The sequence below is a fragment of the Mus caroli genome, unplaced genomic scaffold (assembly GCF_978045245.1).
Source record: "Mus caroli unplaced genomic scaffold, Mus_caroli_1 scaffold_1, whole genome shotgun sequence".
Lineage (NCBI taxonomy): Eukaryota > Metazoa > Chordata > Mammalia > Rodentia > Muridae > Mus > Mus caroli.
In genome coordinates this window covers 150,354,122-150,377,966 of record NW_028227256.1, presented here as the reverse complement: position 1 = coordinate 150,377,966, position 23,845 = coordinate 150,354,122, and the positions used below count along the sequence as shown (strand labels likewise).

Genomic DNA, 23,845 nt, shown 5'->3' with positions numbered 1-23,845 from the left:
AAGTCTCGCGAGAGCAAGCCCGACTTCCTTCCTCTGCTTCTCCCCTCCTCTTCCCCCGCCCCCTTCCCTTCTCCCTCCTCTTCCCCCCCTCCGGAGCCGGAGCGTCCCTGCGCCCCACAGGCCAGAGCCGCAGCCGCCGCCGGAGCTGCTTCCCCCCACTCCCTCCCCCTCGCCTCACTCACTCTCCCCCCCCACCCCCCCGCGCCGAGCGAGGAGGAGTCGGAGGAGAGGAAGATGGCGGCGGCCGCCAGCACCCGCGGGGCGGCGGGGCCGCTCCGAGGAGCCTGAGAGACCCACGGAGGCTTCGCGGCGAGACGCGGCGGCGGAGGATGAGCCTGCAGAGCGCGCAGTATCTCCGGTGAGCGCCGGAGCTCGGCCGAGGCGTGGTGGCGACGGGGGAAGGGGAGGCTCTCGGGGGGCCGAGGACCGGCGGACTCGGAGGCGGTGGGGGAGTCGCGGCGTCCTTCTGTCCCCAGGGCGGGGAGGCCGAGCGCGGGGCCGAGCGGGCGGCTGCGGGAGGGGGCGGGCACACACATGGCTGCCTGGTCCCCGGGAAGCCGGGCGAGGAGCGGAGGGAGGTTGGGGAAGCGGGAGAAGAGAACGTGTGTGTGTGCGCGCGCGCGCGCCTCCGGTCGCAGGCTGCGGGGCCGGGGTAGGGGAGAGGCGAGCCGGCAGCGACCCGGAGTCGAGGTGGGTGTGAAGGGGTCTGGAGCCCACGGCCCGGGAAACGTGGTGTGCTGGCCGGGGCGATGCAGGCGGAGAGAGGAGGATGGAAGTCGGCACACCTGGGGGTTGGGAGGGCGCATTCTGGAGGGCAAATGAGAGGAAGGGGAGCCCGCAGGAAACGCGAGCTTGTTCTTTAATCGCGGGCTGGGAGGAGGAGAAATCATGCCTTCTGTCCAGAGTTAGAGGGGTCGGGGAGCCCGGAAAAGGGGGGGGGGAAGGATGGGGAGAGGAGGGAAGAGAGAGGTGCTACGAACAAGGTGATGTTCTCGAAAGAAACTGTAGTTGGAAGATACCATTCTGAGAGTCGTGTGCACTCATTAGGTGCGATGTAAGGAACTTGTATGAAGGAGATAGAGTGACGCATGGGTACTGGGGGTGCGTGTGTGTGCGTGCGCGTGTGTGTGTGTCTGGGGTAAGGGAGGGGAAGCAGGGATTGATGCACACTTAAAGAAGACTCACATGCTTTAACAACGACGTCGAGAACATTTTGAATGGAAAGACAGCAGCTGGTGTGCAGTCAGAATAGTTTGACGGATTCTGAGTGAGAGCTTGGAGGAAACTAGAGGAGAAAATACAGCCTTCACAATGGGAAATAAGGTTGCTAGTGCCCGAGGCTAATGGAGGAGTTGCAAAGACTCGGGGGGGGGGGGGAACTTAGAAACTGGCCTTTTTTTTTTTTTCTTTCAGGAACAGTGTTTTTCTTTTAAATGGCAGGTCTTATTTGGTAAGATACTTTTAAAAAGTGAGTTGAAACCTTGAGAAGGGAATTGAATAGGTAGATAACTGAGTAAAATTTTCTTTAGCTGTTTAGAAATAAGTGATGTGGAAGTCGATGTGTTAGAGTGGTCCCATATATATTCATATTGCAAGAGAATTGATGTTGTTCTGTGGTAAACAGAGTGGCTATTCTGTCTTTGAAAGTAGTTATTCATTACACTGGAGAGAGGGTGGTGGGATCTCTGAATCTTTGATGCATGAATTCCAGAGTTTAGCACAGTGTGTATGCCTGATATTATAAGGTCGCATTCTCTTTTTTCCTGTTACCCTTATTACTGTATTAAGTAAACTTTTACAGTGAGCTGTGAATATATAGGTGCAGTAGAAAGAAATAGGAACTACCAGGACAGTTCTTAATCTTAAGGAATTTACATGATAATATCCAGTGTGTGCGTAAATTAATAAATAGCACAGACTAATGTAGCTATCACCACAAAAGGTACCATGTTGCTGAGTCCTAGATGACCTGAGCAGTTGAGGGAATAGGAAAGACTCTTTGTTCATCTGCTCTTTATACTCCTGTGATTCATTGATTGGTTGGTTGTTCACCTGTAGGTAGGGCATTGTACCAACTGCTAAGAATAGAAAGTAAGGACTCCACCCTCTTACAGAACTTACAAGTTTGTTAGGTTTTAAAAGAAAAGGACACTTAAACTCTTATAGGATGGACTCTCCTGACAGCTGTGGATTAAGAAAGGGAGATTCTAAATGGAAGGACATAGATAATAAGGAAATCGAAGGGGGAGTGGTGTTCGGTTAGGCAAGAATGCTGGAGGGCTTGAATGGAGTTTAACTTCTTTCTTTTGCAGATTAGGAAGGTGAGTCCAAAGAAGTTATTGAGGATCAAATGGCTGGTGTGTAAAAACAAATTCAAATGCTTGTCTTGTAGCTTCCTGTCAGCTTTCTGTGCTGCATGTCTATGCTCATTCTTTGCCCAAGTGTGAACTGAGGGCTTTCTATATTCTAGGAGCTGAGAGACTTCACTGGTGAAACAAGGGTGAGCATGGGGTAGTCTATTTTGATAGAAAGTCAGTAAACATGAACAGATAAATACACTATAAGGTCCTTTGAAATGATAGAAAGGAAAATAAGGCCATGTATTTTTATGAACACAGGAAAACCTATTCTGTAATCTGATGTTAGAAGGGTCTTAAATTTTGTGATTTTTAGTTTATAGATAAAATAGACATCAGAAAATTTGTGATGAGGGATGGATATAGATCAGGGATATTGCTTCATTTGTAACATAGCATGCTTGCTTACCCTGCACTAAATAAAACTGAGTATAATAAAGTTCACCTGTAATCTATCATTCTGGAAGAGGAAACCAGAAGATCAGAAGTTCAAGGTCATCCACTCTTTAGCAAGGTCAAAGCCACCTGGGCTTCATAAGGCCCTGTCTCAAAGAAAGAAATCTGAGATGACTTGTTAAAAGGCAATTTGTAAGCCCAGCTGTGGTGGCACAGGCTTTTAATCCCAGCGCCTGGGAGGCAGAGACAAGCGGATTTCTGAGTTCGAAGCCAGCTTGGTCTACAGAGTGAGTTCCAGGACAGCCAGGGCTACACAGAGAAACCCTGTCTCGGAAAAAAACAGCAACACCAAAAAGACATTTTGTATGTTTACAGCTTTGAGAAAATTACTGTGTCATAAACTATGTGGACTTTTAGGACTTGAAATAAGGTCTTGGCAGTTGGAGGATTGTGATGACAAACGTTAGGAAAGTGCTGATACTTTTAATGCAGAGATAGCTGGCTTTTAGAAGCTTCTGTGCCAGTGTATAAATCTGCTTGGAGGGAAGAATTACCCTTAGGTTATGGAGTCAGTGACAGGTTGGTGTCAATTTGACTCTGAAGAATAAATTAAAATGGAATGACAGCTACATCTCCAGCTGCAATCCAATAGGCAAAAAGAGAGAGGCATGAGCTATAGAACACCTTCCAAATTTGTCAGAGCCACTTCTGCTTTTGTAGATCTGTCCTAAGTAAAGAAAGCAAGTCTTAAGTCTGATACTTAGAGATGCATGCAGGAGGAGGGGGCAGTAACAAGCATTGTGCTAGCTTCAGTTTTCCTCTTAGGTCAGTTAAATACTACTGCTGGGAGACTGGAGACTGTCTTCAAGGAAACACTACTTTGAATTTCTTTGAAAAAAGAACCTTTTTTTAAATTTACTTAGTAGACTTATTTTTATATGTATGGTGTTTTGCCTGCATTAATGTCTGCCTTCTTGTACGGTGACCATGGAGGCCAGAAGAGGGTGTTGGATTCTTTGGAACTAGAGTTACAGATGGTTGTGATTGGCCATGTGGGTTCTGGGAATCTAGCCTCCAGAACAGCAGCCAGAGTACGAGCCATCTCTCCAGGCCCCCAGAACAGCTGTTGTGTGTGTGTGGTTTTTTTTTTTAATAGAAATTAGGGGATGTGACCTGTGACCTTGACTTAAGGAAGAGTTGCCTACCTTTGTCAATGGGAGAAAACCATGACTGGACAGTTTTTAAACTGCATAACTGTAGATTTTCCCTCATGTAGAATGAAAATTTATTTTCTCCTAGCCAAATTTTTAGAGTTTGTTAGAGTAAAGTGAGCAGGGGTGTCTAGTATTGAAATGGTGGGGTAGTGGAAATGTAGAGGCAAGGTGGCCCTTTCAGTGAGACATACGATTATGATGGTAAGAACAAGAAAGTAGGGGACTCAACATTAAAGGAACTGAATTCATCTCAAAGAAAAAGCATAAGTGAAAAGAAGAAAGGCCCTGTACAGGGACGAGATGATACTGTGAACAAGACTGCAGATTTCGAAAGACTTAATATTTATAAAGTAAGAAATGTCCTTAAACATATATTAACCAAATTGAAGCAGAAGTCAGATTCTTTCTCTTGATGTGACAAAACGAAACTTTTTTTTTTTTTTTTTAAAAGATTGACACTTCCTTGAGTAAAAGGCTGGATTGAGTTTAGTTTTTCTGTTACATGCAGAAGGGTGAGGGTAGGCCATAGATGAGATTATAAGTAAGGCACAATATACTTTAAAATAATTTATTTTTTTAAAGAGTTTGGAAATTACATACCAAAGGCACTTTTTTGAGTTTCTGTTGCTGTGAGAAAGCAGCATGGGAGAAACAGGTTTATTTTATCTTACAGTCCATCATCACACAGGGAGTTCAGGGCAGTGACTGGCGCACAAGTGATGGAGGTGTTCTCTTATTGGGTTATCCTCCATGGCTTACTCAGCCTGCTTCCCTGTACCACAAGGACCACTGCTCCCAAAATGTTGGACCCATCCACATCAATCGATAAGGAAATCACTCTAAAGACTTGCCTGGAGAGAATCTGATGGAGACATTTTCCCACTTGAAAGGTCTCTTCCCAGGTGACTATCTAACCTGTGTCACTTTGACAAAAATCTAACCAGGACACACAGAAAACTCTGTGTGTGTGTGTGTGAGAGAGAGAGAGAGAGAGAGAGAGAGAGAGAGAGAGAGAGAGAGAGCTCAGGAGTGCGCAGACGCGCAGTTTTAAAGCATGAGAAGGAGAAGATATAAAAGTGGTTCTAGAATATGAGAAAGAGTAATCATAGTCATAGACAATACCAGTCAAACAGGTCAAGTCCTATATAAAAAGTGTCAGAGGTATTACCAAATAACACCTACTGTCATTGTGAGAATTACTATTCCTATTTTGTATACTTTCCAACTTTGCTTTCTTTGTTATTCTGTCTTAAATTTTCTTCTATGCTGAGTGTTTTAGTGAAGTCAGTTTCAAGTTGATTTCCTAGTGTTAGATTCTTTTACAGAAATGGTTCATAAATGCCTGCTTTGTCAAGAGTTGATACCTCCTTTGGAAGGTCATTCTAGTGTCATATTCCATGATAGAAACTTTAGAGTAAGAAATAAAACAGCAGCCTTAAACTTGTCTCTGAGGCATCAGAAAAATGGTTGTCTTTTGAATTGGAAGGAAAATACTTCCATATTATTATTGTAAGATAAAAATTCATCATGGTACATCTTGACTGAGGCTGGATAAAGTAGCAAGCGTAATCAGAGTCTGGTGAAAGAAGGAAGCCAGGAGGAGTAAATAACTGAGTGGAGTGGGCTCTGCTTTCTAGAACAATCTGGTAATGCTGAGTCTGGTAGGAAGCCTCAGAAGGACTTGTAAGGTGAACACTGGTAAATCCTTGTGGTCCACAGAGTTTGTTGTGTTGTCTCTCCCACCTATCTACTCCTTCCCCCCCACTCGTAGCCTTCCTAGGATGTGAAGTAGCCTCAATTCCAGAAAATCAAACATGGCTTTTTTACCAAATAGGCCAGTTTAAAAAAAAAACTTGAGGCTTAGAAGTTTTTGCTACAATAATGTTAATAACACTTGCTTAAATATTGACTGGCTGAATTATCATGTTTGTTAATTTCTGCTTCCTTTGTGGCTTCAGTTGAATTAAAAATGTATACTTCGGGGCTGGTGAGATGGCTCAGTGGGTAAGAGCACCCGACTGCTCTTCCGAAGGTCCAGAGTTCAAATCCCAGCAACCACATGGTGGCTCACAACCATCCGTAACGAGATCTGGCGCCCTCTTCCGGAGTGTCTGAAGACAACTACAGTGTACTTACATATAATAAATAAATTAAAAAAACAAAAAACAAAAAAAAAACTTTTTAAAAAATGTATACTTCCTGTCTTAGCTATGTTTTAATCCTTGCTTTCACACAGCTGCTGTCATCTGTCTTTATGATGGAGAAAGCAGTCACTGAGATTTTTGTTGATGTTTTTAATGGGTAAGTCATGGTAAGATCTGGACCCACTAATGTAGCCAGTTTCCTGTAAAGCACTTGTTGGGGTGGAGAATGGTTCATACTGTAAGAGGACTAGTTTGTTTTATACTGTATTAAGTTACTGAATCTTCAGCTATGTCTCTAACCCTGACTAGACTTTTGAATTTTTATTGTGAAAATTTGAGCCTGAAAGTTTAGATGGGTTAGTTTATCTGATCATCTTGTTCAGAGATGAGCAGGCAGGTGTATTGAATGAAGAAAGTGTTTGTTCATACGTATGCATTTGCTGTGAAGGTGTATTCAGTTGCTGTAGTTAGACTTAGCAGAGAGTCTGGTAGAATGTCTCTAAGAAGAGCTATCATCAACCAGAAAATAAGAGACATGTCACATGGTAAAGGAGCGCTTACTAGTTAACATGCAACTGAAGTTGCTCAGGGAAGTTGTTTGATGCCAAATTCTTAGTCAGTAGAAACGAGGTAACTAATTGTTTAAGAAAACTTTAGAAATCTCAGGTACACCAATTAACAACTCTGGTTGTCTGCTCTTTTTCTTGATTGCTTCATTTTGAAAGGGAATTGTATTTTTGAAAAGGTTGGCCCAGGGCTGTCATAGTGGGCCAGAGATGCTTCATCTGGATGGGCATGGTCTGTTCTGTGCACCTTGTGCCATTAGCAGCCGAGTCTCCTTAGCCTATACCCATCAAATGCCAGTATCATTCTCCCCCAATGTTACCATACTTTGGGAGGTGTTCCTTGGAGTGTAAATTCTCTACCAGGTGAGGATAGTGATTGTAAAAAGTATATATGTATGGTATTGTTAGTTTCATATCATTATAGCAAATACTTACATAGTCAACTTACAGAGACAACAGGTTTATTTCAGCTTAGTTTCTGGAGGTTTCAAATCATGGTCAGTTGTTTCTGTTGAGCTTTGTCCTGTGGTGAGGTAGCAGGGGTGTGTGTGTGTATGTGTGTGTGTGTTCATTTGTTCATTCATTCATGTTACAGTGGCCGGGAAGCAGAACAAGAGACTCAAACCCAAATCTCCTTTGAGGTTACACATGTGTTCAGTAGCCTAAAACCTCCTATGAGACGACCCACTCCGCCCTCCCCAATAACCTCCCAGAAGTGCCAATCCAGGGACCAAGCCTTTTAATACTTGTACCTTTGCAAGATGTTCTAGTTACAAATAGACCTAGCATGTGTCTCTTTCCCTGTAAGCTATGGATTATTTCTTAAGCTTTCTCATCAATTTTCCCTTAGGTAGTACTAAACTAGCTACCATGTTCATACTTGTAGACACATGTACATATTTCAGCTTGGTTTTGTAAATTTGAGTTTTGCTCTATTGGCAGTTACTGAATATTACATGTAGAGCACCATCCCAGAGCTTTTCAGTGGCAAGTTTAAAGTTACTGGGGACACATGAGTAGCCGGCCAACTTACTACGTGCTGTAATGGAGAAGCAAAGGTAATGTGTGGATGTAGGGATGCTGCTTAGTCCAGTAGGTGGAGATGGGTGACGAGGGCATCTTGGTGGAGACGAGATTTCACGTAAATATTGAAAGATGAGTGGGAGTTTTAAAGGGGGAGGGAATTGAGCACTTCATATTGTACAAACAGGCTGAGCTTGCTTATGCATCTTTTTTTCAGATACCTTTTAAAAAATTGTATATGCCCTGATGTAATGCATAATATTAAATGTTCTGACCAGGCACATGTTTCTCACAGATAGGAGAAGCAGAGGTATGAAAATGGCAATTTGAACATTTGGTAGCTGGCATGGGTCTTAAAAAGGGAAAAGCTATTAGGTAGGGCTTGTCTGGGAGCCTCATCTTTTCCTTGTGCTCTTGACTATACCTACTGTTCCTCCAATGACCTATTTCATTTGTGCGGTTATTTTCTTTACTAGTGTTTCCTGTGAAACAGTCTCCTTTTTTTTTTTTTTTTTTTCTTTTTTCTCTGTGTAGCCTTGACTGTTCTGGAACTCACTTTGTGGACCAGGCTGGCCTCGAACTCAGAAATCCACCTGCCTCTGCCTCCCGAGTGCTGTGATCAAAGGCATGCGCCACCATGCCTGGCAACAATCTCCTTTTTAAAAGCCTGTTTTCATTCTGATTTTCCCTCTGAATTCTGTTGTTCATGCTTTTTTATGGCTAACTTGAAGTTCATCCTGCTGCCTGTTTATCCTTCTATTGTGCTCCTTTTTTTTTTTTTTTTTTTTTGCTATTGTTCTTGATTACATCTGCAGAGGCGCTAAAGACCTCATGACCCAGTTTGCCAGCTATTTTCCTTACATCACACCTTTGTTTTCGTACCTCTGATAGTGTGTCTCTCTCTTATATCCACCTATACTATCGCACTAGTTCGGTTTGAGCCAGTGTATATATTTCAGGACTCTGGAGATTTAAAAAAAAGAGACCATGCTTTCAGCTGTTGAGGTTTTCTTGTCTGTCTGTCTGTTTTGATACAGGGTCTCACTGTGTACCGCTAGCTGACCTGAAACTCACTCTGTGGATCAGCCTAGCCTCTTAACATAGATCCACCTGCTTCTGCCTCCTGATTGCTGGGATTAAAGTTGGTGAACCCCTTGCTTGGGTGACTTTACTAAGCATACACGTACTTAATTATTATATAACTCATACTAGCTATGATTTATACACACAGCCACATGAAAAGTTCTTTGTTTGTTTGTTTGTTTTTGTTTTTTTGTTTTGTTTTGTTTTTTGAGACAGGGTTTCTCTGTGTAGCCCTGACTGTCCTGGAACTCACTCTGTAGACCAGGCTGGCCTCGAACTCAGAAATCTGCCTGTCTCTGCCTCCCAAGTGCTGGGATTAAAGGCATGCGCCACCACCGACCGGCCACATGAAAAGTTCTTAAGCGCTGCTTTCTGCAACCTGTTCTCATTACTTGGCCCTGTTCTGTCCTGTTTTACCAACCAGTGGCAAATACAAAGGCGTGGCCTATTCCCCCCCCCCCCAATATAGTTTCTTAGGCTTTCTCATTGTCCTCGTTGTAGGTGCTCATTGGGATTCTTTCCCTCCCCTCACATACCAGGTTCAGCCTTGCAGTCATTGAGTTCTCCTCATCTCTTTACCTAACTCCTGCATGATTGTACCACTCTGGAAGTGTTGCCTTTCTCTTGTTTTCCTTTCTCCTCACTGTTTCTGTGCTTGTTTTACTCATACCCTTCCAGCCAGTGCCTTGCCTGTAGTTCTTTCTGGGAAATAAGAAGTACTGACCGGGTTTTAAATACTGCTCATTCTTTTGTTGTTTTTAAAATGGATATGAAAAAATAGTGTAACAAATGCTGGTTCTCTCTCAGACTAAATCCTTTTTTCTTCAGACTCCACACCATCTGTCCTACCACAAATACATATTTTGCATTGGTTCCAAGTTAATATTGAAAAAATATTTATGTATGGCTTTTCCTTAATTATACTCCTTAATCTGGCATGTTGACCTTTCATTAAAAATCTTACCTAATTTAGTCATTGGTGTCAGGAACAAAAACAAAATGATTTGCCCATTGTCTTTGAGCATGGCGTTTTTATTTCAGGTTAAAACTATAGGAAGTTCTCTCTTCCAGTAGCCTAGCTAGACATCACTTTTTAAACGATGACTTCCTTGTTTACTGATTTCTTTTTTTGGTAATGTATTTCTTTTTAATTTTTCTATTTTCCTGTGTTAATCATTGTAGCTGGATTGTAGTAGAGCATGTGTCCTGTCTGCTTGCTTATCTGCTTACCTGTCTAGGTGTTTGAGGGTAGAGTCTCCACCCCTGGTCACATGTATTCTACAGTTGGCACAAGTCTTCTTGAGAAAGTTCTCCTTTAGGGGCACAGTGAAAGCTTCCAAATGTGAACACTTGTTTGTTTGCTTGCTTGCTTTTCAGTTGGGAGGGGTCCTTATTATTTTGGTGGTTGTGTTCATTTTTAAAATTTTTTATGTGTATGGATATTTGACCTGCATATGTCTGTGTACCACATACACGCAATGCTTATAGAGGCCAGAAAAAGACATTGGATCCCCTGAACTGGAGTTATAGATGATTTTGACCACGCATGTGAGCTGGGAATCAAACTCGGGTCCTCTGGAAGAGCAGCCATTGTTCTTAACCACTGAGCCATCTCTCCAGCCCCTGGTTGTGGTATGCTGCTTAAGCTGATCTTGAACTCCTGAGTTCACGCAGTTTCTTCTGCTTCCGTGTTCTCAGTGCTGTATTACAGGCATGTTGTGCCATGTGTCCAGCTTGGGCATACATCATTTTAAAGCATGTGTGGGAGTAAGCAAGTTAAATATTGAAGAGAAAGGAATACACGAGAAAGGCAGTTCTTTGGGATATGCAGGATTTGAGTTTTCTCCTTTTGGTAAGTGGGTTCATTTTTCATTAAGTGTTATTATTTATTTGGAATACTTGTAAATTATTTGGAAATGAAGTTTAGCAAGTGAAATTTTGAAAAGAAATTTGGATTGTAGGATTTATTTTATAGCATTCTCAACTCCTGTGGTAAGAAGATAGGGGACAGCAGGAGCTCTATAGTTTGTTCCCAACTGTACCCTGCTCCCCAGCCCTTGCTGAAGATGGAACCCCAGAGGTTCATACATTCTAGGCAAGTGCTCTGCCACTGAACACCCCTTAGCTCATTATAGTTCCTGGTGGCCTTTGGTTTTGTTGTCCATCTCAAGTGATAGCCATGGTTCTGAAAGTCTGTTGTATCTAACCGTCATGTTAATGCATCAGTTTCCTCAAAACCAGGGTTCACAGACCACAGAAGTTGAGTTCTTTTTCTTCTCAAGGCATAGTGTTTCAGGGCTATTGTCAGTTATAATGTCATATATTAGATTCCAATAATGTTTCTTATATAATTACATTTTTATTAGGCTGTCACCTAGCTATATTTTCTTTGATATACTGTACAGCAGTGAGGTGTTTTTTTAGTTGTGAGCTGACTGAAAAAGTTTGGCCTCTTTCACTTGGAAATTTTCTTTTAAGTGATGAAAAATAGAAAGCATAGTGTTAAGAATTCACATAAATACATTTCAATATTAAAGACTTTCTTGGCCATCTTCAAAACTTTATATGTGTGTATGTAGAGCTTGTGGAATGTATCTTAAAGTATATTTACTCTTACTTTTAATATATTTAATCCTAGAAGACTACATTTCTTTTTTTTTTCGAGACAGGGCTTTTCTGTGTAGCCCTGGCTGGCCTGGAACTCACTTTGTAGACCAGGCTGGCCTCGAAAGAACTCAGAAATCTGCCTGCCTTTGCCTCCCGGGTGCTGGGATTAAAGGCGTGCGCCACCACTGCCCGGCTAAGATTACATATCTTAAATTTAAATAACAAAAATGTCATTTGTTTGTCTGAACATTTGCTCTTTAATGAAACAAGATTATAACATTTTGAGAAGCACGATAAGGCATATTGGTTATAAATTCTACCTTAAAGGATGAGAAAAGAAACCAACACAGATTTATTTTCTAATGTAAAAATAATTTGGTTGACCAAATTTATACACAGGGGTCTTTTTTTATAGGCTTCTTAGGACAGCAGTGTGGTGTACCAAACTGACTTTAGAAGGCCTTTGAATTAAAACTGCCTTAGTTTTTGTTGTTGTTGTTGTTTTTTTAATTGTTATAAGTTCAGGTCCCTGATCTTACATACTAACAAGGTAACCTTAAGCCTCTGTAGTTTTCATTTTACTGCTAGTGATCATGATAGACGTGTACATGAGAAGCTGCGACTTTCTTAGGTAAAGTTCAATTTAGTTTTATATAGGCACTGAGCCTCTTTTCTGCATTGACTTGATTTTCTAAATTTTAATATATTACTATTTCATTTTAAAATATGCTTATATAGCCCTTGAGGTAATTGAGGGGTCTGTAGTGTGAAATGAACTTCTTCATTGTATGAGACTGCCATCTTACCTTATTAATATAGTTTATACTTTCAAAATGCCTTTATGTAATTGTCTTCGAATCCCTAGAACCTGTGAGTATTTTACTGTATGTTAGTTGATGAGAAGAAATTAAGGATTCACATAGAACTGGCAGATTTTAAAATTCGATTATTTCTTGGACTCAGTGTAATCATAAGAATGCATAATTTGTGGGGAAAAAGCAGGAGAGCTAGAGGTAGAGCTGGCCTCATTCTCGTCCTGTCCTTACAGTGTGGTATTTATTCCTTCTGCCTCAGCCTCTGGTGCTGGAATTACAGATGAGCACCATTGCACCTAAGAATGAAACTGGATTCTCTCATCATTTTTAATGTGATAATGTGTTGTGAACATCCAAGAGGGAGGTGTGCTTCTCTCAGAGTTTGCCATGATTGGTGTTTTCTTGGAGAAAGAAAAAAATTGATGGCTATTCTTTCAGGTTTTTTGTTTCTTAATCTTCCTCTTACCACGTATTGCTCTCACCATGTTACGGTACAGACATTGCCATTCTTAAAATGTTCCACCTCTAAAATCTTAGATTCAGCCTTTCTGACCACAGCCCTTCCTCCATTAACCTGCTTCTAATTAAGACTCCCAGCTAGGTGGTGGCCATACCTTTAACCACAGCAGGGGAGGCAGAGGCAGGCAGATCCCTTTGAAGCCAGCCTGATCTAGGGAGCAAGTTCCCAGGACAGCCAGGGCTACACAAAGAAACCCTGTCTGAGAGAAGGGTGGGGGAAAGACTTCCTACATTCTGATTTTTTTTTTCTTTCTTTCTTTCTTACTACTTTTTCTATTCTTCATGTCTTGTTTTTCCCGCCCTTCTTTTGATACTGGTTTCCTATCAGTATCCTCTCCTTCATCCTATTTCCTTTCTCATTCATCTAGAAAAATCCAATGTTGAATGATTCTGACAGTCTGCTTTGGGGAACCTGTCATTAAAAAAGTCTTCCTGGCTAGTTAACTGCCACTTACACAGGGTCTTCAGTTGTATTTCACCTTACTGGCTTGTCTAATTCTTTATAGTAATTATTTTACACTTTTATTATTTCTTGAAGCTTTACTGTTAGTAGATGGCCTTTATATCAGACAGACTCTCATGTAAAAGTAAAAGTCTTTTGGTAGCACTGATCTTATTCCTCCTCCCTATTTTGGCTTTTGTTTCCCTCCATATTAACGTTATATTGTATTGTTTTGTTTTTGAGACAGGGTCTCACTGTATAGTAGCCTTGGCTAGCCTGAACTCCCTAGAGAGATCCACTTGCCTCTGCCTCAAGTTCTGGGACTAAAGGTGTGTAAACTACCATGCCTGGCTGGTATGTTTTATAGTAATTCTGTCCTGTTGCTAAAGAGCTTTGATGGTTAATTTGACTGTCACATGGGTCTTAGTTTGGCATCGATTCACTTTTACTCTTAAGTCATACCTGTTGTCTTCTTGCTATGCCATTGAGGCCAGTGTAGACCAGCAGTGAGGAGTAGCTTTAGAGGCACTTCAACATCAGTAGTAATTGTCAATAGTCAGATTTAGGTTTTATTTTATGCCAAACTATACCAAACACTTTGTTTATTATTTTGAATTTTCATAGCAATCCTATGAGCTATGTACCATTTTGTTTGGTTTTTCAGACAGGCAAATAGACTTAGAATAGTTAAGGCTAATGTCATTCTAAGATTGACAGAGTTGAGTTTTGAACCTGGGGATTAGTTCAGAGTCAATTTTTAACTATGCATCATTCTGACTGTCTTTAATTTAATATAATTTGTTTGGGATTGTTTTTGTTTATATATTATGCATTACTATAAAACATAACATTCATAATTACACATTTAATCTGACAAAATTTATCAATCCCAACTTTTAAAGTGCATTATTTTTTCTAGGGGAGTAGAAGTTAGACTTAATTTATTTGAAAAGTTTTCTGGTGGGAGCAGAAAGAGGAGGTTCTTTGAAGTTCATTGCAACCTTGTAAGAATGGAAGCAAGAACCGGATCATGGTATTTGAAAAGCTGAGACTCTGAAGATTAAGGGTGGGAAGGTAAGCTAGCATATTAGTTAGGTCTTCAGTGGTAAAGAGGAAAAGAACTTTACCCTTTCAGCATGAAAGGGATGGCGTCCTGACACCCAACAGCTGTGTGTTGTGCAACAGTGCCTCCAATTTAAAATAACCCAAAGAGACAGTGGAACCTGGATTCTAAATGTAATCTGCATCTCTGACCTCATTTTTCCTTCACCCCATTCCACTGCAATTAGAAATTAAGTCTAGTTGCTGCCAGTATCTGTGATGAAGTAGCCACAGTTTCTGTTCTTTTTCATTAGCGCCACTTAGAACATGGACTTAGAAAAGTTACTAATGACTCCTGAATTATGTGTGTGTCTGGCTCTAGCGGAGTGGGAACCTGGTAAATCTGTAGCAGGAAGCAAATTCTGCCTTATAAATTGAGGGGATTACTTTAAAATAAGAAAAATCCATATGCTAGGTTTCTAAAAGGAATGTTAACTAAAGAAAATACAATAAGTATTGTGTCCTTGATGTGCCACAGATACACATAGGTATGTATGACAGGCCTCTTGGTATCTTTCCTAGCTAGGAGGACAGATGTGAGAATCTATATGTTCACATGCCAGGAGTTTATTAGAAATCAGTGCTACTAGTTCTGTCTAACAAAAGCTAGTGTTGTAGCAGTCAGTCTTCATTTCTCTACTCCTTTGTTATCTGTCAGTTTGATATCTCCCAACCAACCATAGATTTTTTTTGGGGGGGGGGGGTTCGAGACAGGATTTCTCTGTAGAGCCCTGGCTGTCCTGGAACTCACTTTGTAGACCAGGCTGGCCTCCAATTCAGAAATCCGCCTGCCTCTACCTCCCCAGTGCTGGGAAAAGGCGTGCGCCACCATGCCCGGCCCAGCCATAGATTGAAAAACGTAAAAATCATGTTCAAACTAAACATGCAGACTTTGGCGTCTCATCACTGTTTTCTAAATAATATAAGAACTATTTATATAATATATAGTAGCAGGTATTACAAGCACTGTAAAGGTGGCTTAAAGTATATGTAGAGATGTATTTCTTCCTGTATTGGAGTGTGAAGCCCATTCTGGGTGTTAGCATGGGGTCTGAGAGCATGGTCACAATAAACCTAGCTAGTTCTCTTTAGCCCTTTTATAAAGGCACTAGTCCCATTCTTGAGGGTTTAACCTTCATATGATATTCATTTCCAAGAGTCAGCATCTGTTAATATTTTTGTACTCAAGATTAAGTTTCAGCATGCATTTGGAAGGAGATATGCAGCATTCAAATGAGAGCTAGTAGTTTTAAGTTACCCCATTTCCAAATTTTCTTCTAGAAATGTTATAGCTTAAGTCTGCAATCTATTTTGAATTAATTGTGTATATGTTGTGATGTATTACTTGAGGTTGTATTATGGTTAAAATTTTTCATTCATTTATTAGTATCATTTCTTGAGAAAAAAATCTTTAAATTCCTTGGTAGTTCTGTCAAAAGTTGGCTATACACAAAAACATATTCACATACATACATATATAAGTGTCTTAGTGCTCTATCACTGTGAAAAGGCATTACCATGGCAACTCTTATAAAAAGAAAGCATTTAATTGGGACTTGCTTATAGTTTCAGAGGTTTAGTCCAGTATTATCAAGGCGAGGAACATGGCAGCTTGCAGGCAGACGTGATGCTGAAGATGTAGCTGAGAGTTCTACATTCAGATCCACAGGCCCCAGCATGAGAGCCATTGGACCTGAGTTGGGTTTCTGAAACCTCAAAGCTCACCCCAGTGACACTTTCAACAAGGCCACACCTAACCCCAAAAGATCACACCTCCTAATTCTTCTAAGTAGTGCCACTCCCTGACGACTAAACATTCAACTATGTGAACCTATGGGGAGGCAGGAGGCTGGGGGAGAAACAGTCTTATTTAAACCACCACAATAAGTATACTAGTAGATGTTGATTTCTGACTCTTGAAATCAATAAGGTATCTGTGTATCTCCACTCCCTTGATTACCATAGCTCTCTAGTAGGTTTTGAGGTAACATACAAATTCCTAAACTATTTATTTGGAAAATCATTCCAGTAATAAATGCTTTTGTCTCCAGATAAACATGAAACGCACCTACTAGTTTCTATCAAAAAACACATACCAGCATTTTTATTAAAATTGCGTTATAACTAGATCATTTGGGAGTAACTCTAATGAGACCAACCAATTGCAGCTGGCTATCATATTGATTTGTGTTTATATGATTTTAGTTCTTTTTAAATTTCTAAAGGCTTATTTTGTGGTGCAGCTTATTGTCTATCTTGTAACTTCATGTACACTTGGGAAAAAGTGTATTTTATTTGGCCGAATATTCTATGGATATTAATTAGGTCAGGTTGTTTTCTAGTATTGGTCTAACCTTACTTGGCTTTCTGCCTTGCTTATTTTATTGTATTATTTACTGAAAGGTAAAGTAGCTAAGTAATTGTAGGTTTTTCTGTTTTCTCCTCTTTGGTTTTTCCATGTATGTGTAAAGTTAAGACAGTACACTTGCCTTCCATCTACTCCTTTCCCCCCTTTTCTTTGGGAGTGTGCATGTGTGTGTGTAGAAAGGATCTCGTGTAGCCCATGTTGGCCTCAGCTTTTTAAGCCTTCAGAGTCTTAGGATTAATGATAACACTGCCATGCATGGCCTTATTACCCTATACCCCACCCTATTTGGTTTTTTGGGTTTTTTTGACTTGTCCTATTGTGGAATGTCTACATTTGTTTTAATCACTATCATCTGGCTTTGGGGGGGGTTGGGTTTTTTTTTGGTTTGGTTTGGTTGGTTTTGGGTTTTTTTCCCCAAAGACAGTAGTTTTAAGGTAAACTTAATTTTTAAAAATATTTACTTATTCATTTTTATATACATGAGTACACTGTAGCTGTACAGATGATTGTGAGCCTTCATGTGGTTGTTGGGAATTGAATTTTTAGGACCTCTGCTCGCTCAGTTCCTGCTTGCTCCGGCCCAAAGATTTATTTATTACTATACATAAGTATACTGTATATGAGTGCACTGTAGCTGTACAGATAGTTGTGAGCCACCATGTGGTTGCTGGGATTTGAAGTCAGGACCTTCGGAAGAGCAGTCAGTGCTCTTACCCGCTGAGCCACCCGCCAGCCCTTAAAGTGAATTTAAAACAAGAAGTAAATGCTATTTTATGTTTACTCTCGAGTCTATTTGTGGAACTCTTCACCTTTTTGCTGAGTTTCACGTTCCCATTTGGTATGTTCTTTCATCCTGAAAAGCTCTTGTTTTAATACTCTTTGTGAGTATTGATCTGTTAGCTGAAAAGTTCCTTTGTTCTTTTACTTCTGCAAAGGTTTATTTTCCCTTTAATTTTGAAAGGTACTTTTGCTCGCTATAAGATTATATAGATTGACGTTTTCCTTTTTCTGTACTTTGAAAATGGTGCCTCTAGCTTTCCTTTTCTTTGATAGAATTCAGCCATGATTCTTACTGTTCTTATTCCTTATAGGACATTTTTTTTCTTTACTTGTTTAAAAAGATTTCTTCTATTAAAATGAGTCCATAGGTTTTTCTCTATAGTTAAAGTTTATTGAGTATCTTAATATCTGTGGGTATGCCGTTTTCATCAGTTTGTAGAAATACTTGATCTTTTCAGGCAAATTGAAAATCTGAACTTTGGTGATATTTAAATAACAAAGATTCAAGTTGAGGTTCTGTTTGATCTTTATTTATAAGGATGCTACCAAAGAAAGTGGAATAATGTAGAGACTTGACACATAATAGCCCTTAAAATTGTATATTTTTGACATTTTTATATGAACAGCATTTGGCTGTAGGCCAGAGAAAGCCATAACATTTTTGTGATGTCTTTTTCTTCCAGGGACATTCTGCAGCTGCCATCCATGTATGTATGTATGTATGTATGTATGCATATATGTGATAGTTCTTCTATACCATTCATGCAAGAAATTACAGAATGCCTATGTTCTATGGTAATTGTCTTTTTAGTAGGATTATTTCTAAAATTGGGATTCAGGGGGTAAGTTAGAGAAGAGGGTATAGAGAAACTTCTTGTCTAAGAGCTTGACCTAGAAACTAAAAACCAAGACAATTTCCCAGAATCCTTTTCAGGTTTAAGAAAAGGAGACTTGTGGGTGAAGTATATGCTGATTAATTGGCAACTTAAATCCTAAGCAGTACTATAATATTTGTATTGAGGTTTGACTATCTGAGCCATTGGGGGGTTCTGCATTATTAAAATGTTTAGGCTCTAGAATTCTGGGTTTGAATCCCAGTGCTAAGTCTTTGTAGCCTTTTCAAGTTTCCTATGAAGTATTTCTTTTTATATTTGGAGAAATCTCAAGTTGCTATGGAAAAAGACTGAATGATTTATGTATTTTACGTTATGTATTGTAGGCGCCACGGGATTATTGTCATTCATTCTCTGTAAATTCACTGTTAATGTCATCTAGTTCAGGAACTTTTTTCCTTATGTTTGTTTGTTTCTTTGGCTATGGTACTAGGAATTGAACTCAAGTTCTTTATGGTAGGCAAATACTCTGCCATTAAACTACACATCTTTATGTCTCCCATCTCCTTTTTTTTCTTTTTTGGTTTTTTCGAGACAGGGTTTCTCTGTGTAGCCCTGGCTGTCCTGGAACTCACTTTGTAGCCCAGGCTGGCCTCGAACTCAGAAATCCGCTTGCCTCTGCCTCCCGAGTGCTGGGATTAAAGGCGTGCGCCACCACACCCGGCTCCCACCTCCTTTTTAAGAATTTTATTTTAAAACAAACTGGTCTTGAACTTGTATTGTAGTGCAGGCTAGGCTGCTCTCAAGCATTTGGTCCTTCTGCACCAGCCCCTTCCCAGGTAGCTGCTGCCTTTCCCAGGCATAGAATATTCAGTCAAGTTCCTGTGGCTGTCAGGAAATGGTTTTTACCCATCTTTTCCCTCTAGTAGATCTTTTTCCTGTTATTTCTTATTCTATTCTATCTTAAACATGTTAGGTATGCATCTTTAAAATCCGTTTGTAAGCTAGAAGTGGCTGAAACAGAAGGATTGCCATGAGTTCAGGCCAGCCTGGGCTTCAGAGCCAGACCCTGTCTATACTCAGTCACAGTTAAAGACTATCTATATATAGTCTTATTATGCCCCACTTTTCCAAAGAAAATGTGTCTTAATAAGATTCTCAGCAACTTCCACATTGTTAAATCCAATGGTCAGTGTGTAGACCTCATCTTTTTACCTCTCAGCATTATTTACAGATACTGGTTTGTTTTTGTTTTTGTTTTTCGAGAAAGGGTTTCTCTGTGTAGCCTTGGCTGTCCTGGAACTCACTCTGTAGACCAGGCTGGCCTTGAACTCAGAAATCCCCCTGCCTCTGCCTCCTGAGTGCTGGCAGATATTGCTTTCTTAATGCTCTTTTTTTTTTTTTTCTTCTTCACTTGGCTTCTAGCTCAACAATTTAGTGTTTTCTATCCTTTATTCTGTATTTTCTAAATGTCTAGACTCCTGTACGTCTGTACTTTTCTGACAGTGCTGTCCTAGGCTTTGAATCATGTTTATATACTGGTGAGTCTTGGATGAGCACCAGTACTGTGTTTCTTCTAAACCGTATATTCTTTTTTTTTTTTGTTTGTTTGTTTGTTTGTTTGTTTTTCGAGACAGGGTTTCTCTGTATAGTCCTGGCTGTCCTGGAACTCACTTTGTAGACCAGGCTGGCCTCGAACTCAGAAATCCGCCTGCCTCTGCCTCCCGAGTGCTGGGATTAAAGGCGTGCGCCACCACGCCCTAAACCGTATATTCTTAAAGAGCTATTGCATGTTTAGTAATCTCAGATCTTATCATTATCAAAAATAATAGCAGATGTTTTTAATTTACCTGCCAAGTATTGTTGACCCCCAATGATCTCTTTTCTTCTAACACCTATTCCGATTGTCTTCTCCATTAGCAAATGCTAAATCCTCCCAGATTTTTTTTTCTCCTACTGAAAACCATGGAACCACCTTAGACCTTCTCACATACCCCAACATTTAGTTATTTGACATGTTATTTACAAGAGACTGATCACATCTACCATCTCATCATTGCTGCCTATGGATAAATCCCTCAGGGCTTAAGGTAGCAGCCCAGTGGAACTAAGGCAGATCATCATAATGTCTTCAAAAATTCCAGATATTTTGCTTCAAAGCCTTTTCCTTCTTAGACTAGCTCAAGTTGGTGCTGACGTTCATGGTCTAATTCATTCATGGTCTTCAATGGCTGTAATAGTTAAGAAAATCAGATCTCTTTTTGAGTGTTTTCTCATCCTCAGCTTCATTCTGTGGTGATACTGTTAGGGGCAAGCATAAAATGCAGAGCAAGTGTCTGTCAAAGAGAGTGACAGGACAGAGCCCTGTGATCTGCAGAGAGTTGAGAAGGGTGCAGATGTCAGAAAGTATTTGATACATTGGGGCCAAAATAATGGATCATAGGGTCTATATGATCTGTATTGGGTCTAGTTTATTAAATTATTTAAATATGTAACCCACTTCTTAATCAGATATGAAGATCAATAAAAAGGAATTGTCTAGATAAAACTAAAAATGTAGGATAAGTTTCTGGTAAAAATTTCAGAGGCTACCCTACCTATAAGTAGAGAATATTCTTTGTATACCATAATATTATAGATTCTATTTGTAGTTAGCTCATACTATCTTACATATTGTTGCTAATAAATTAACTTGCTCACCTCCCGTGTTGCTTCTGTGCTGCATTAAGCAGTTGGCACCTCTAATCTAAGTGTATTTGGTGCTTTACATTATGTAAAGGGCTGTGTTTACTTTGTCCAGTGTCAAAGAATGGAATCATACTCCTGTTTTCCTTTTTAGACTTAAAAAAATTCTCAGAGCATTTTTAGGTTCTCACTGAAGGTATTTTTGTCGCCATAGTTCTCTTTACCCATGTGTCCTACAGTAAAAATCATATATTTAGCTGTATCAGATTGGCTTTGTTCCCTAAGCAATATGCATCAAGGTTTCTTTTTCCTTTTTCATATGCTAATAATAAATAGTTGTCTGGGTGTACCACAGATTTTCCACACATTGTAGAGCATCTTGGATGCATCCAGGGGTTGATAATAATGAATAAAATTGTTGTAAGCATCTGTGTGCATGTTTGTGTAGATAAAAATTTTCATTTTGTTTGTGTAGATGCTGGAAGCACAGTTTTCAAATTGTGTGATAGCATAAAGTCTGAGAAACTTTTCTCATGCTTTCTGTTCTCCTTTTGCTGTTACTACTTTGTGCTACCACTAACAATCAGGGAGAGCGCCTGCAGAGCCACGGACTCATCAACAGTGATTTTGTCAGGGTTCTGGACTTGACCATTTAATTGTATAGAGGGATCTTATTCTTTAAATTTGCATTAACAATAGTTTCAGATTATTTCCTTTTTCATTTTTACAGTGATTTAGTATTCTGTTAATCCTACATTTATTATTCACATATACAAATATCTGATTACTTCACCATTGTCTTTTAAGGTAGTCTTTTCTGAACATTTACCTATCATGATACTAATTTAGTTGCTTTCTTTTAAATTTTTCTCTGGTGTTAAGACATTTATTCATTTTAATGTAGATTGCATTGCCTGCATACTTCAGGAAGATTTAGGGGTTATTACAAAGAAGTGTTTTTAAAGCTAATTTAAAACTATTGCTTTGGTATATCTCATCTAATATAAGAATTGAGATGAGAAGAGATAACTTTCTGGTTGTTGATGGCGTAATCTAAATTTCTTGTTTAATTATGTGAACTACTGGACTATCTTATTGTGTGCCTCAGATGTGTTAATTTCTGTAGAGTTAATTTACTGATTGATACACAGTACGTAGGTCTCACTGGAATGAAAAGAGAATCTGGATTTTAGAAGGATAACTAAGTGCTCGTGTTCTTCTCTAATTGTATAAGATGGTGATCCCTAAACTTAAAAGATTTTGTTATTTTTGGTTCTTGGATATTTTTTTTTTCCTGAAATACCTGAAAACTAGTATCAAGTTTTGAGTAACAAAAGTTTAGGATCCTGACTTTAAATTGAGACACCATCCACACACTGATTTATATTCATTTGGGTGAATGTCTAATAATCACCATGCGAGAGATAGATAGATAGATAGATAGATAGACAGACAGACACAGACACACACACACACACACAGCTAAATAGATCCAACTTTGTTTAGTGGGAACATTTGTAAACCCACGATTTGTTTGTTTAGTGCTGCAGTGAAACTGCATGTGCACATGTACTGGAATAACTGGTCGAGCCATGCCTTTCTTAGAGAAGTTACTCGGCTTTTAAAATCCAAGAAAGAGTTGGTGCAAAAAAAAAAAAAAAAAAAAAAACAGGAGTATATTGCAGGTTGAGTGGGTAAAACCTCCCACAAATAAAGATGCGGATACTGAAAGCAAGAAGCTCATAGTAACAGAGGCTGACTGGGTCAGAGTCACAGCTTTACTATGTGACTTGCTATGTCAAGGAAGCTGGAATTGCTTTATCTCATTCTTTCCCATGAATATAGGCTTTGAAAGTAGAGCAGCAAAGCCCCCTCATGCATGCTTGACATTTCTATTTAGACATACTTTGGTGCTAAGCATGAAGAACTGCTAAATTCTCTTCTAAAATGTATTGATAATGAGTTCCTAGCTTCATGTTCCTAATTTGTAGAAAAAAAGATATTTGCATTTTTTGGCTGATTGGGGGTTGTGATTAACTATAAATGATAAAAAGAAATGTAATAATAGGTAATTTATTTCCAGTGCTTATGGTACTGATGGCTTAAGTTATTCTCCTTCATCCTCAGAGCATCTCAGTGAGGTGACTTATTTAATTATGTCCATCTTCTAAGTAAACTGGGTACTAGAGCACATGGCTAACAAATAGCAGAGCTTAAGTTGAACCCAGGCAGTCTAAATAAGACACTTAAGTATCTCTTCTTATGCTCCTATTCTGTGAGATCACAAATATATAGCACACTTAAGTATAATGTCTAGCAATAAGAACTATAAATGTAAACAAACAGTGATCGATAGCTAATAATTAACTCATTTTACCTAAATCATTTGAGTTAATACTTCAGTAAACTGTTGTTTTGCCTATGGCTTCCGTTTCAGTACTTCATTATAATAATAGCACAGGATGATTCTGGAACCATGCTTAACCACTACCTGCTGTTACCTGCTTCTTTGTTGATCTGTTTATACATTCTATATTAACTCTCTAGCAAGGACTGTTACCTGTCTGTCCTTAATCTAGTGCCCCGCACATAAAAATGACCAGAAACTGTTCAGCAACTGAGCGAAACCTAAACATGTGACCTCTGCTGGCCTTAAACATTATTTCTGCCACCTGTTCCTGTGCTTTATCTGCTTTTACGTGGTTTTCTGTTGGTTAAGAGTCCGTCTGTTTGATGTTATACATACCTGGGCAGTCTCGCCCTGCAGCTCGCTGCTGGGCAGGAAACTGGTGTCTAATTCTGAAGAAGTCACTTAGTTTATAAGCACAGGAGGGCAACATATAGGATCTAAAACCAAAATCTTTTAGAAATATACACAAAACAACATTTAAAGGTGTTTAAAGAAACTAATA

General features: G+C 39.7%; 1 protein-coding gene across 2 annotated transcripts in view; it reads left to right on the top strand.

The window, feature by feature from the left end:
- Positions 1–214: 214 nt before the first annotated feature.
- The window catches only part of Smg7 (SMG7 nonsense mediated mRNA decay factor), a 63,780-nt gene continuing 40,149 nt past the window's right edge, over positions 215–23,845 (top strand). The window contains exon 1 of one of the 2 annotated variants that reach the window (XM_021177439.3): positions 215–358. In XM_021177439.3, the coding sequence (XP_021033098.1) occupies positions 330–358 (29 nt within the window). In that variant the 5' untranslated portion in view covers positions 215–329. The remainder of the gene's footprint in view (positions 359–23,845) is intronic. The other variant, XM_021177360.3, reaches the window with a different exon arrangement.